We start from the raw sequence: 14,705 nt of genomic DNA, 5'->3' as shown, positions 1-14,705 counted from the left end.
ATGTTGTAAGGGGCCCAGAGCTGCCCCAGGCTTTGAGGTGTGGCCTCAGCAGTGCCAGCACAGGGACGGTCACTGCCCTGCTGCCACACCCTGGTTGGGACAGCCCAGGGGCCATTGGCCTTCTTGGCCACCTGGGCACCCCTGGGCTCGTGTCCAGCTGCTGTCACCAGCACCCCCAGGGCCTTTTCCAGCTCTCCAGCCACTTTTCCCCCAGTCTGGAGCTGCAGGGGGTTGTTGTGACCCAAGGGCAGGGCCCAGCAGTTCCCCTGGTTGTACCTCACCCCACTGGCCTCATCCCATGGATGCAGCGTGTCCAGATCCCTCTGCAGAGCCCTCCTGCCCCACAGCAGATCCACACTCCCGCCCAGCTCGGTGCTGTCAGACACTGACTGAGGGGCCCTCGATCCCCTCCTCCAGGCCTTTCATGAAGATGTTAAACAGGCCTGGCCCCAGTACTGATCCCATGGGAAGCCCACCGGTGCCCAGCCCCAGCTGGACGTCCCTCCCTTCCCCACCACTCCCCGGCCCTGCCATCAGCCAGTTCTTCCCTCAGAGAACAGGGCCCTGTCCATGAGCAGCCGGTTGCTCCAGGAGAGGCTGTGGGAGAAGGTGTCTAAGGCTTTGTGAAGTGCAGCTAGACACATCCCCAGCCTTTCCCTCAGCCCTGAGCAGGTCATAGGAGGAGCTCAGGTCGGTCAGGCAGGACCCACCTCTCCTAAACCCAGGCTGGCTGGCCCTGATCCCCTGGTTGTCCTGTACCTGTTGCTGGTGGCACTCAAGGTGATCTGCTCCATGAGCTCCCTGGCACTGAGAGCAGGCAACAGGCCTGTAATTCCCTGGACCCTCCTTCTGACCATTGCCGTAGATTTGTGTCACATTTGCCAACCTCCAGTTAACTGGGACCTCCCCAGTTTGCCTGGACTGCTGGTAAATGATTGGAAGTGGCTCAGCGAGCTCTCTGCCAGCTCCCTCAGCACCCCTGGGTGGATCCCATCCCACCACTTGGGAGTGTCCAGCTGGTGTAGGAGCTCACTGACCATTCCCTCCCGGCTTATGTGGCAACTTTCTGCTCCCATCCCTGTCCTGCAGCTCAGGGTGCTGACTAAACAAGGTAAATGTACTGTCCAGTATTCCTCTTTCTAATGAAGCTTGTCTTTGAAAAGAAAAAAGTGCATTCACTTGGATAAAAATGCAGGCAAAAATGTCTAGTTCCTGATGAACCAGAAGATAAATATAAACCACTCGTAAAACACCAATGTGGCATGAAAAACACCTACATCTCAAATGCTTGCAAATAAAGAGTCCAAGTAAGCCAACAGCAAAAATATTGAAATGTTTCTACTTGCTAACTGTAAAGATTTTTTTTAAGTGCCAGATATTTTACTTTCATTTTAAAAAATAGAAAAATATTGAAAAATATTTACTTAAGGAAATGAAGAAAATTTAGACCAGTACAAGGTGAATTACAACAATAATTCAGCTATTTTTCTAGTTAAAGGCATTAATTCGGTACATTTTTATGGTTTTACACAGTGCAATGTGATTAAGCCTTACTGAATGACTTTCTTATTTGGGATGTGCTATAGTGAACACCTGACAGTGCAAATCAGTGTTCTCAAAATGAAACATCAGAACTGGGAGATAGGAAGATGTGAAACAAGTGAGATAGTGGGGAAAAAAGTAACAAATATGACTGTCACATTTCTGAAACTATCTTTTTAACATATAAGCATTTGAAGTTATCATAAATACAAAAATTAATAAACTTTTAACCACTATAAAAATTTGTAGTTTTAACTTACAAATCCAACATGTGCATTTACACATAGCTTACATTACACATTCCAAAAGGGCAAACGACAACACAGCCCTTTTCTCATTTCCTCAGAGAAACTTCTCAGCCAGCCTAATCTGGAAGACAAGCATCTTCAACGGTCATGGCCATCACAGGGATTTTAAGTCACTTATTCTGTTTTCTTTGCTTGTTTTTTCTTAGCACCCTCTTGGTGCTGCTCAGAAGGCTGGTCACAGACTGAAGAGCCGTTGGAAGATGTGGCACCTTCACCCTTCACTTTGGAAGGTGTCTTTCGCAAGCCAAAAAAGATTTGGCCCAATGCAGCCTCAAAGGGAGCAAGTGGAGAAGTTGCACATCTTGTCAACATCATTTTTACCTACGAAGAACAAGGATCAAGTTACAATAAAAGATGCGATGGCTTCACAGATAAACAAGTTCGAAGCTGAATGGGCGTATGCCATTTTTAACTTTACACACAAGGATGAGGCCATGCCACCAATAACAGAAGCCTGCTCACTTTAGCTGGAACTGGCCAAAGAATGTTCTTTTTTCTGACCAACACTTCACACAGCTATGAAGGGGATTCTTCATCAGGAACTGTAGCAACAGGACAAGGGGGAATGGGTACAAACTGAAAGGGGAAATTTAAGCTGTACACTAGGAAGAAATTCTTTACTGTGAGTGAGAGTGGTGAGATATAGGTTGCCCTGAGATATTGTAGAAACCCCAACCCTGGCAATGTTCAAGGCCAGGTTGGATAAAGCCTTGACAAACCTGGACTAGTAGAAGATGTCTCTGCCCATGGCAGGGGGATGGAACTGGATGACCTCCAAGGTCCTTTCCAGCCCTTAACATTGTATGACTCTATGATTCTATGAGCTATACACAAATGTGCACAAAAAATTTCTCTGTAAGATTAATCATCCTAAGAGTAAATCACATATAATGCCATATAACTAAGGTGAAGAGCAACTTTTATGTGTAAGTTTTGTGCCTTGTTCAAACTGAAAAACCACAAAGAGAGTGGCTTCCTTCCATTTAAATTGAAAGAATGGAACGTGTAAGGACCCGAATGTACAGGTGCATAACCAGACTTTAATTAGAATTCCAGACAGCCATTCTCATTCCATAAAGTTCAGAGATTTAGCTGGGCATCCCTTAGGAAACATAACTTGGAATCAGGATTGAAAAAACTGTATTTTAGATCTGGGTACTGGACAAGTTTATATTGCAACTGTTTCTATGGCTTTCAGAGACATGACAACTTTCTAAGACACTAAATATACACTTTTTTGCCTTATTACTTTATTAGCTAAGTGGGTGCTTGAGTTCCTGACTGTCAGTACAACCATCCAGCATAAGGATTTAGTTACTTCACTGCAGCCTGACAGCCAGCTTCTGTGGACACCTGCACATTTCTGACTTCCAGAACAACATTCCTTTCCTTCTCCATTCCCAGCATCCACAGTTCAACAATGCCTTTATCAGTTCAGATGGAGAATCAAGAACATAAGCTTCAAGTCTTGGCTCTCTAAAGTAACTTCTGCAGAATTAAACTTGTCAGCTCCTTCACAGAAAGGAGACTGGCAACAACCACCCTTCCACACATTCTCCAGTCGATTCAACAGCAGCCCTGAAGCTCTTAAAATTGCCAAGTATCTGCTAACAGAGATTAGGTTTTCCTATAAAGTAGTAATCCAGAAGAAAGGCATCTTCCTGGAAATGAACTAAGACTGGAGGGACTGAAGACTTCCATACAGAAGTAGTGTCTATTTTATTACAAAACAGTTACAGCTACTTCAAAGTGATTTTGGTATGCTTTCTCTTCCCACCCAAACACCTTGAGACCACTTTAAACCGGAGGAGAATCCACCTGACTTGTTTTACAAACCCGCTGGTGACTGCACAGGTACACACAAAAGACAGAGAACAGGAGAGTTTCTTTCCACAAGAACAAGCTTTGTTTGAGATTACAGACATGCAAGCATGGAATATCAAATACTGAGTGCCAAAATTCCTGATTTTTTTCTTTTCCTCCCTGTCCCCCCATACACTGAACAGTATCAGTAACACAACAGGTCTTCTGTTCTGTTCATGTATAGAACACTAAACACATAACTTAAGCAGGAGCTGGCCTTCCCATCCAGAAGCATGCATTCTAAAAATTAAGTAAAATATTTTCTGTTATTTGGTTACTAGCAACACTTTCCAATTCTTACCTTGAAGACAACAAGAAAGATGGTGTATAAAAACACAAGGTTGTGTCTTGCTATTGGCAAGTACTGTCTGCGTTGCAGGGTGAAAAGAACTGCTCCTATCAAAGTTACCTTCACAGGGCTAGAAATCAAACAAAGAACATCAATTTCTCTTCTCTGCTCTACAGTGGAAGCTGCCTGCGTGCAAAAGATTTCTGAATGGAACTAATGAAAACTTGTGGTAACAGAAGTAAGATCCAAAATCCAGCTATAATTAAATTAATATTTTCACTTTATATACTATTACTATGCTTTCTGTCCAGACAGCATAAAGTCCAGCACTACTCTGCACATGCAGCTAACTCCTATTTGACAAATCCTCCTCAAATCAATGCTTCTATTCAGACTTTGTATACCAGCTTGCTTCTCTTCTTCCTCTCCCAATGTATCTTATTGAAGAGCTAAATCACAGAGCTCACACTACTTGGACTAGACAAAAAAACAGGTTCCTCTACTATACTCCAGGAGTTAGTTACTCCAAGGAGCTGCTTAAGATGTTGAAGAGCAACATGGTCCAAGTCTTGGTCCACAGTAACACTCCAGCAGCTCTAGGGCTGTGTCAGCTTAGACCTGACTGAAGCCAGGCCTGTATTACCAGGTTTTGTTAACACAGCTGTGCTGACCCGAGACATGCGAAGACTTTCAGTCTGTTTCCAGTTTACAGCAATCTTTGTTGTGGTACTAAATCCCTTCCTAGGTATGCATTCAGAAAGCAAGAGATCTTTGATCAGATCTTATCCAGTGGCCTGACTGGCAGAATTATGTGCATTTCTTAAATCTGCATGTGACATGTACAGGTGACATTCCTGTTATCACAGAGCATCTACTCTAGATCTGTTCTTCACTGTCTTTTCAGTAACCAAAAAACTGCATCAACTTCCCGCTCAAGAAGCCCGAAAAACAAACCTGTGCACACAGGCATCTTGTTCATTCGCAGGATGTTAGACACTTTTAACTTTGTAACTTAGTTCAATTTAATGCTCTTAATTTATACATAAACAAAACTTTTTAAATCTTTTTTGAGTTACTTTGAACCATTCCCACAGTGGTGAAGGAGAATACATGCAAGTGATGCCAATGATTAAGCACTGCTCTGGTGTTGCACCTGTAAAGACAATTTTATTTTGGTCTACAGTGCTATTTTTGACAGTAAACTTTTCCTTCTGAAAGTTTACTTTCAAGACTGCCATTTAGGCACTGACAAGAGAAATTCTAAATACTTAGAATTTTGGAAAAAGCCAAGAACTAACATAATCCACAAAAAGTTGAAATATTGCCAAAGAGAAGGCTACAAATGTCTCAATTCTGTGTCTAGGAGTGGCTGCAGAAAAGCAAGATGGCTTTTTAAAAAAATAAAATTATTATTTTTAAAGACCTGACTGTAACCTGGGAAAGATCAAAAGAATTTTAGGAAATTATCACAGTGACCTTATCTTGACTTACAATAATAGCTTGTGGCTTTCCAGCCTGTTTCAATTCTCATTTTATAGAGAAAACCAGGAGGCATGTAATATTCCCCATTCTTTGCTTCTGCAAGAGAAGTAACTTTTCCCATCTTGCAGGTCATTTTTGCTATACTGAATAACCAATTTGTACCTTCTCAAATAATTGATGTCTTTGGAGGAAAATAGCACTGGCAGCAAAAGTAAGAGTGACAGTGTTCAAAGGAAGCCATCTTAGTGATGCTCAGAACACACACCAAAATTCACTTGTGTATTTCTGGTACCACTGTACTTTCATTTTGGATAGAAGACCATGTCCCTGTAAGACAAACTGAGTCAATACTGCTTTCTAGCAACTCCCCACTAGCTCTTTACTGCTTTCTGACAAGTTCTGTTGACTTGTCTTCCCATTTGCTGCTCTTGTGCTGTGAGCATAAAATGATTAAAACATCTGCTGAAAGTCCCAAAGACCATCGTCCCATCTTTCAGAGGATACAAACCAAAACAGAGTGCAATTATGTCCTAATGCTTTTTTTTTTTTTTTTTTTTGCCTCAACCACTAAAAGTGAGCATCAACACAAGGAGTTAGCAAAACAACAGCTAACATGTTGCAGCTTTTTAAAAAAAACTTACTAGGACATCTTCAGGAGCTCATTGGTTTCAGGTTTCCACACTCCTCTCACCAACTGCTCAAAGTTGGAAATTAGGCCACCACCAGCACCTGAAATTGCAGAGATTTATGGTAAGTTTCCACTGACTGCTACCACCACTATGCCATTGCTCCCAGAAGAATTCATGACACCAGGTGCTGCTAAAGGTGGCACCAAAGCCCAGACTCAAAAAGCCTTAATCCAGCCTTTCATGCAAACAAGACTTGAACAACGGCCATGAAATTTCAGAGGTTGAGATACTCAGCAAGAACCTCAGGTCTACCTTTAAGTGACAGCATCTGAACAGATGCACTTCTCACATTCACATGTGTTGCTTCCCACAGCGGCACAGAATCAAGAGCTGCACAACTGCTTTCTGAAGTGACCCTGATGGTGTGGCTGCAAATACAGCTGTCAGGAAGGTGGCTTCTTCCAGAGTTGTACTCCAAACAGCAGGCAGGAAAGAAGGGTCATCCCCATGTTTAAAACCAGGTAATGGTCACAACCCAAAAACCCAGGATTACCAGTTCTCTTCTTCAGCCTCATGCAAGGACACAGGTCTGAGGCAATAATGCTGTTGGAATGTTCAGCAGTAGCTACACAGAAGATTTACTTCTTTACTGTCATCAACTGCCCATCCTACAAGGTCTCATAAGACCTTCTGATGGGAACTTCCCTCAAAGTTCTTCAATGTCACCCTTAATCCAGGCAGAAAAACTGCAGCACAGGCTTTTTCCTTGAGGGGACATGAGACTGCATCAGCACAACCATGCCCAGCACAGCAACAGTTCTGCTGAGGGGCTAGATGTTTAAACACCACTCCAAAAAATCCCAAACCCTCAGAATAAGATGTTATGCACATTACCTCTGGCCCAGCCCACAGCTACCATGACAAGCCAGGCATCTTTGTAGACAATGTCTGCATGTGCAATGCCATCTGTGATCTTCCACGTCCTTGTCACTTCTTTCATTCCTGCCACCAGAAGACGAAGAGGCAGAAAGGAAAAGCACCGGCAGAATATGTCCTCTGGGCAGTAAAACACTAGGTACCTGAAAATTATGAGAAAAAACCCATCAGCCACATTTTTGCTAAGGAATTATCTTTTAATAATCTTTAAGGATAATTTTGGAATAGGACTAGCAATGCTTGAAATACTACTGGCAACTTAAAGTCTTGTGGTACACACCTTGGAAAAAATTTGAGTAGCTTCTGAGCACACTTGAGCTTTTGCACCAAAACCAAATGCTATTGCCTCATTGTCCCAAAGAATCCATTAAAGTCCATGGGAAACATATTTACATTTTTCCAATTGTTCTACACCTTATATATCACATTTTTATTGTCCAAGTTATTTAAGTGGTGTCTGATTGACTTTGTGCAGTTTATTTTGTGAGTTATTTTTTGTTTAGTTCACTGCAGGGGGTTGTTTTGTTTTGGGGATATTTTTTTTAATAGGATTACAACAGGGTGGTAAATGAAATGCTGACTCTGTGCTTACAGACTGTAGGTACATGGAATTATATAACTTTAGCAAGAATGCCTCCACTAGTTAGTGTCATGCTAGATGAAATGCATGGCTATTTTTAAACACACTTAACATCTTAGTACTCACCAATTCTAGCTTTTCCAGCTTGGCAATTGCAAACACATTTCTTTATTTAAAGAATTGATTGCTTTTAAAACCAAGTAAAGATGGCTAACAGTTAAATCCTAAAATGACAGTACATTTTAAAAAATTAAATTACGTGGTGTTTTATTGTATCTCTTCAATAATAAATAAAATTCCGTTCTTACAGAGACATTCACAAAAACCCAATCAAGATTAAGTATCTTGATTAAGTTATCTTAAGTAGATTATTTCAGCACAGGAGTAAGAGAGTAATAGTTGCATAAGAGCAGAGAAAGTGCTTTAAAAAAAGGGTAACTTTTTGTTTTCTTAAAAACAAAAAAACAAAACAAAACCAAAAACCCACTGCCCGTTTGCTTTAAGGTTTTTGAGCTCAATCCTGCCTACCAAGAATTTCTAAGGCCGTTCCCTTTATCTCCTATTGTAACGTCAGACGCCTCTGTAAGCAACCAGGCTTCAGCTGATACTAAGCCAAAGATGTAGAGAGAGGATGTATTTCAGAGGCTACTACAAACAGCCATCTAAGCCACCTACTCACCAGACAACTCACACCAGAATTAATTTACACCTGTAGAATGTGGGTTTAGGACCCTGAAGCACAGGTTAGAGGACTGAAGCTGGCACTGAAGACCCACCACGGCACTTCTGCCTGTAATATCTGCTAACAGTAGATGCCGCTGCTCTACAGACTATTTAGGAGCATTCCTCAAGGCCAGCACAACCCCACTCTGCAGTTTCTAGTGTTGCTTGGGGAATTTCCCTTCTCGTGATCTGGGACCAGGAATTAAGGTCATTATACTCATGAAGAGGGAACTTTGTAAAGCTGGAAGCTTAAAATGTTTCATAACGTTCACAGCTCCTCACTAAAACCTCGTTTAATTTGCACAGCAAATCACATTTGACCATGGTGAGTTAAACAGAAATCCCATTCTCTTCAAGTGTACTGCTAGCTCATGTCACTTGACAAAAAAAGCAATCAGTCTGCCCACATCAAACTAACTGAACCACAGGCAGGTTCTGTAGGCTCTGTTAATAATTCACTAATTAATATATATTATTAATTGCACCTATTTGTCTAAATCAAATATGTCATCCTCTATTGCAACACAAAGACCAGAAAACTAATACATATACACAGACAGAAACACTTGCTTTCACTTTCATGAATTTGCAATTGTGAAACTTAAGGGGCTAGTGGAACTAAAGGATTTTAAGCAGGCCAGACTCTCCAAATGTTGTGATTGAGCTTCCTAAATTCAAAACCCCACTGCTCCTCATAATTTTTGTTAAGTTTGATGTTTTCTTCAAAGATGACTTTCTGGAACAAATTAACTCCACTGCAAGGCCACATTTATATGAAAATAACTCCAGCATTTTTTTTTTTTAACTCCAAAGCAGGCCAAATTGCCACATACTTGATTCAATCATACCATTCAGCTCAATAGTGTCCTCTACCACAACACCCACCCACTTGGGAAGGAATGAAATACAAAAAAAAAGTATGTGTCTGGCAGTAGAAAATGGAGGAAAGATGTGTCTTGGAACCCCAGTTACAGGAAAAGTCCAAAATTTTTACATCAGCCAGGTTCAGGTCTTCAAAAGCTACTTCTGAAAAACTTGATTGCTTTTATGACTTACCTATGCTCAGCAAATCAGCAACTCAATTCATTTCATTAAAAGGTAATGTTTCCAGCTGTTTGACCAGGAATACTATAAAAACCTAAGGCAAGTCTAGTCTAGCAACGGAGCATTTTGTTGCACAACAGGCTGTAAGAGTTGCTCTCTATTCCCACAAAACAGCATCTTACAGCTGCTGTGACACTCTGCATAAAAGAGACAGCATCCAAACCCACAACATTTTAAGTCAAAATGCTGATTTACATGGAACCTTGATGGTATCGTATCAGTTTACAGCATATAGCTTCCTTAGAGCCAGTATTACTCATCCTACCCAACTGTGGCTGCTTACCAGACTGAGGATGCCAGTAGAATATTTATGGTCTTTGCCAGAAATGCTACTGGAGGTTCACCAAGCATCAACGAAGACAAAACTGAACCCCCAAAGCAATAAAGCATTGCACTAAACCAGCAGGCCAATGGACTTCGGACTGACACTTCCACAGCTCCTGTGGAAAAAAACCACATAAACAGAGATGAAAACTGGAGAATAGCAGCATGTTTTGAAGGTCAGTATTTTTCAATTTAGCTCCTTCAGGTAATGAAAAATCCTCCAGCAATCAGCAGGCTCTCACAGGAAAATTTTCCAGAGATACAAACCTCAGGGTACGGTGACTTTAACTTCCACCTCCTAAGCAGAAGTGAAAGGCTGATGACGTGTTCTCTGAACATCTTTTGTGCATTAGTTTGTTATATCTGGCTACCAAGAAGAAAAAGCTTTCAGAGCATGGCAGCAAGGTCTTGTTGTTAATAGCCTGACACAGGGACACACTTGCTTTCAGATTTGTATTAAAAACACGTAAGTGGCTGATCTAAACAGGATTACTAACATTTGGATGGTTATTCTAGGAATTCCATTTCTGCTTTAGTGTTCCAAGAATTCAAGGTAACTTGTTTTCCTTTTTCCTCATAATACCCTGCTCTGATTGCTGTCCAGAATGAAAACAGCATCCAAGATAATTATCAAATAGTTTTCACCTGCACTCTTGAAGAGAGGAAAAAAGGTTACCTTGAACTATAATAATAATGTAAATTTCTCTCATTATTAAAAGGTTGACAGTTTTGTTTATTTCATTACCTTTAAAATGAATTATGCCTTTAAAATGCAAGTGAACTATGTCAAAAATATTGACAAAAGTATTCAATATTAAAAAATTATACTGGAGGTAATGGGATGCATTAACCATTTTCAGAGAAAAAAACATTTTACCAAAGCTAGAAATATCCTCAAGTAGTCATTTCAACTATTTCCTTCCACTTTAAAAGTTCAGTGTTGCCAAAGCTTCCCCTCTGCACGGGTGCCCAGCTCTGTTTGCCTGAACAAGTTTAATTTTCCGTAGTCCAAAGGCTGAAGTTCACAAAAGTACTAGTGTCTGCCCCAAAATGAAATTTGCCATCCGTTCCCAATTCAGAGTAGAAGCTTTGGTTTTTCAGGCATTTCTGTGGGAAAAGAAGATTCTTACCCAAGGTGAGAGGCTCAAACATATAAAAATATTCTCAATATTCTCAATACAATTCACTAAATATATTAATAAGATTGTTCCAGTTTTAGTGCTTGCGTAGATATTAAGTATTGCAGCACTATCTAAATTCCCATGTAACAGACAATTTATAAAAATAAGTACTCCTAAGCCTTACAGAAGATCTGAATATAACATATCTCTTTTATTTTTAACTGGTTTGTAATTTATTTTTCAAACTGCAGTACCTGGTGATCCAAGTAAGACACCTGCAAAATATTAATGGCTTGTGTTTACTACTTTTGGAGTGAATTTAAAACTAGATAGGCATCTGTTCTCTCTTCAAATCCATTCTCCTGCCTTTCAGCAAACACCAGCTTCTCCACACTTCCTTTTCCCCACAGCTAGCAACAAGTGTTTTTCAGTTTTGAGGGCACATACAGGAATTACAGCTATTATTACCAGATTGCCCTCTATGATTAAGCTCCACAGCAATGAAGATAAATTTCTTCATTTTACAAGTAAGCGAACAAGAGACTGGAAACTCTACTGCACTTCAAGATTTTTCTGTTGGTCAACACTAGAATTGGCTCAAATGCCAGTATTTAACAATTCATACCAGTTATTCTAACAAGGAATATAACCAACACAGAAGGCAATGAGGCAAAAAACATTGATACTAATTTAAAGATCGTCTTAGCATTGCAACCTAAATTATGACAGGGGTGTAACCTTTCAGAAGACAAACTCGGTTTTAAGTAGGTCACATGTTTTTTACACAAAGTGGTCATTTATATTTGTCCTCTGATGCATCCTGGAAAATTAATGAGGCATCACACAACCATGCAATGGTGGATCTGCCAGAAGGCCACTAGGCCTACAAACGCACGCTTCAGAAAGTTAAGGAAAGGTTTCAAAACACAAGGGCTAATTTTGAATACAGTTTTAAATATTGTTCCTCACCACCAGTAACATTAAAAAAAAAAAACAAAACAAAACACCACCTTACCAACTATTTGCCAATAGGATAATATCTGCCTTAAACTTTTCAGCATGTTCCAAATAGGCAATCAGGGATGCATACTACATACACACCTAAGGGAGCAAACCAGGAGGATTTGTACAGGTCTTTCTAGTACCCCATTAAACCACACATAATATCATTGGTTAAGATGAAGGATTTATAGAGTCAGACTTAATAGAGCAAAACTATGCTGAAGAAATTATTTCTCCTCAAGTCACCTGAAACACATCACAGAAAAATGGCAAGAACAAACCAAATACAACACATTCTCAACCATCAACACCTTTTGCAGCCCCCCGCCCATCCCAAAAAAAGAAAACTGCGAGTTCTACAACTGGCTGGAGTTACAAGCAAGCAACTCCTAGGCCATCCTAAAAGCACTAATCAAGAGCTCTTATTTTAAAACACGCAGAAAGCAACAAGTTGGTTGTCACTGCTGTAGCTTGCCAGTAGTCACAATGAGCAAGAAAGCCTGGCTAGGAGGATTGGAAAAGTCCCAGTTAGTGTGCACCCATCCATGATCCAAATGCCCACACCAAATCTGATTTTAAGCAGCAGGGGTGGGTTGGTATTTTAATGACACAGTCATCTGGGATAAAATAAACGTGGCTGTAACTTGAGCACATACTTCTTACATCACCAGGCACTCAAGGCTATCCCGTTATTTCCCTGTCAAATATAGCTACTGTTTTAAGTTTCCAAAGAGAACATACAACCTAGACAGTGTTAATCGACAGTAATATATCCATACTGAGTATTCATAATAACTGCTATTTCACTTATGATTTAATACTCAGTTCAAACCACTTGGGAAGCGAGAAACAGGCAAGCAGGCAGTCGCCTGGATTACAGTTATTAATTCCAAGTATTAGAAAATACTGAAGCATTCTGAACTATCCAGCTATTAAGCCAAGAAAAAAAACACAGAAGCATGGATCTGAGCAGACTTCTGACAGCAATTCTGTTTTCCGTAAGTGTTGTCTCAGTAAAGTTATGCTGATGCAAAGCAGAGAGGCCTCTCATCCTGGTCTTTAGGTGTGCCCATTCCACGGGAAAGTTTAAAAGTATTGCATGATAATGTCAGAAAGTCCCTTTTTAAATAGAACAAGACACATTACACAATGCCACAGGCCAGCACCCACTAAAAATTTTAGCAATATTAACAATGTTTGGTGAAGATGCTAAAATACCTAAGCACTTTACACCAGTCCTCACAGCCTGTTAAGTGAATTTCCTCAGCAGAAAGTCAAAATTCACCATGGAACACTTAGCAAGGGAACAAAGAACAAGCTCTCACTAAACAAAAACATTGCAGAGCCCTAGAAATCTGAGGCAAGCAGCAGCTCCCAAATTTGCTATCCCAAATTTTTTAATCCCAAAAAATTTAACCCCAAAAAAAGCTTAGTTTCCTACATGGTTATCACCTGGGGTGCACGGTTACTATAAATATGTCCAAACGCACACCACACGTAGTTTGATTCTAAACATTAAAACAAGGCCAGTCTCTACGTTTGTGACAGAAAAAAAAAAAAAAAAAAAAAAAAAAACAGGCTTGGGGTTAACAGCCACAGTGCAGATTTTCTAGAAGAGAGCATGTAGAGACTAAAATGCCATGATGTGTTCTCACACAAAAACTCATCCGTGGAAGTGGAAAGCTTTGTTAAATTCACTTTACAGTCTATGGGGTACAATGCTGACAAGCCACTGGCACACGACCTACCCATGAGAGGCCTTAGCTGTTTCCTACAAAGCAGAACTGCCTTAACACCCCCCTGTACAAACAGGGTGTGTGAAGGATGTAAATTCTAGTATCTCTCCTCTCAGATGCAATTCTGGGCAGAGAGATATTGGCCTGTGTTACACACACCATCTCTGCACCCATAAACCTAACTTGGAGGGGCCTTAGCCCTTTCACTCCTGAGACTTTAAGATTTAGACAAATAAATAAATAACTAAATTTAAGAATTAAAATGTTTTCAGCGAAACTCCTGGCTGAATTAGACAGCGCCTCCTAAGTTCTGGAAAGCGATAAGAGCTTGGCTGGGTGTCTTCTGCGGGTAGTAAGACGTCGCTTATGGACAGACGGGCTAATGCAGGCGGCAGACAATCCCATTTACACGGCCATGGGGTAACTGGGACGGCGGCTCCCCTCAGGGCCCCATCCTCACCCTGCCGGGGCTGAGCACCCCGCCGACACAAACGCACACGGTGCAGGGCCGGGGGAACACGAAGGAACACCGGGATTGGGATGGGGGTGTGGGGTGTCCGCCCCGTCCCGTCTCGCCCCGCTCACCCCGCTGCTCCTTCAGCGCCAGGACGGAGGCGACATAATGCGCCAGGTCGAAGAAAGGGAACATGCGGAGGCGGGAGAAGCTCAGCGGCAGCTGCCACAGCTCCATGGCCGGGCACGGAGCTCCCGGAGCGGCTGCCCGGGACAGGAGAGGCGAGGGAGCCCTCAGGAGGCGGCTTGGCCGCTCCCGGCCGCCGTCAGCGCGGGGCGGGGCGGGGCGGGCGCGGCGCCTCACGGGCCATCCCCTCCCTCAGCCGCGCGGCGGGGCTGTCTGAGCGCCCGCGGTGTGTGTCGTGCCTTTTGTTTGCCTTTTTTTGGTCAAGGTACTGCTAGTCCTGCTCCATGCGCAGTTTGAGATCGGTTGTGGCCTCCTCTGGAGCCGTTCCTGCGTTTGTGCAGCTTCTGTGCGCACCTCGTGCACAGGGCACTTACCCTGATATATTTTTCTTTTTTTTTTCCCTATTGAGAATTTCTGAAGCTCATC

At 41.8% G+C, this 14,705-nt stretch overlaps 1 protein-coding gene across 1 annotated transcript; it reads right to left on the bottom strand.

Moving 5' to 3' along the window:
* Positions 1-533: 533 nt before the first annotated feature.
* On the bottom strand, positions 534-14,392 carry TMEM38B (transmembrane protein 38B). Its single transcript, XM_082301205.1, has 6 exons — positions 14,225-14,392; positions 9,740-9,896; positions 7,008-7,192; positions 6,126-6,213; positions 4,015-4,132; positions 534-2,171 (listed from the first exon to the last, which is right to left on the bottom strand). The coding sequence occupies exons 1-6, from the start codon at positions 14,328-14,330 to the stop codon at positions 1,965-1,967; spliced, it is 861 nt and encodes a 286-aa protein (XP_082157331.1). The 5' UTR covers positions 14,331-14,392; the 3' UTR covers positions 534-1,964.
* Positions 14,393-14,705: the final 313 nt, after the last annotated feature.

The sequence above is a fragment of the Coloeus monedula genome, assembly GCF_965178545.1.
Source record: "Coloeus monedula genome assembly, chromosome: Z".
NCBI classification, from domain to species: Eukaryota; Metazoa; Chordata; class Aves; order Passeriformes; family Corvidae; genus Coloeus; species Coloeus monedula.
The sequence above is the reverse complement of the archived record's forward strand: the minus strand, read 5'-3'. Positions and strand labels throughout refer to the sequence as shown.

What these genes read in the sequence shown, in the direction of transcription:
- TMEM38B (XM_082301205.1), bottom strand. Translation starts at nt 14,330, where the DNA reads ATGGAGCTGTGGCAGCTGCCGCTGAGCTTCTCCCGCCTCCGCATGTTC. An exon ending in GGCGCTGAAGGAGCAGCGGG is followed by an intron (nt 9,897 to 14,224) that starts GTGAGCGGGGCG and finishes TTTTTTCCACAG; the next exon opens with GAGCTGTGGAAGTGTCAGTC. An exon ending in CTACTGGCATCCTCAGTCTG is followed by an intron (nt 7,193 to 9,739) that starts GTAAGCAGCCAC and finishes CATAATTTTCAG; the next exon opens with GTACCTAGTGTTTTACTGCC.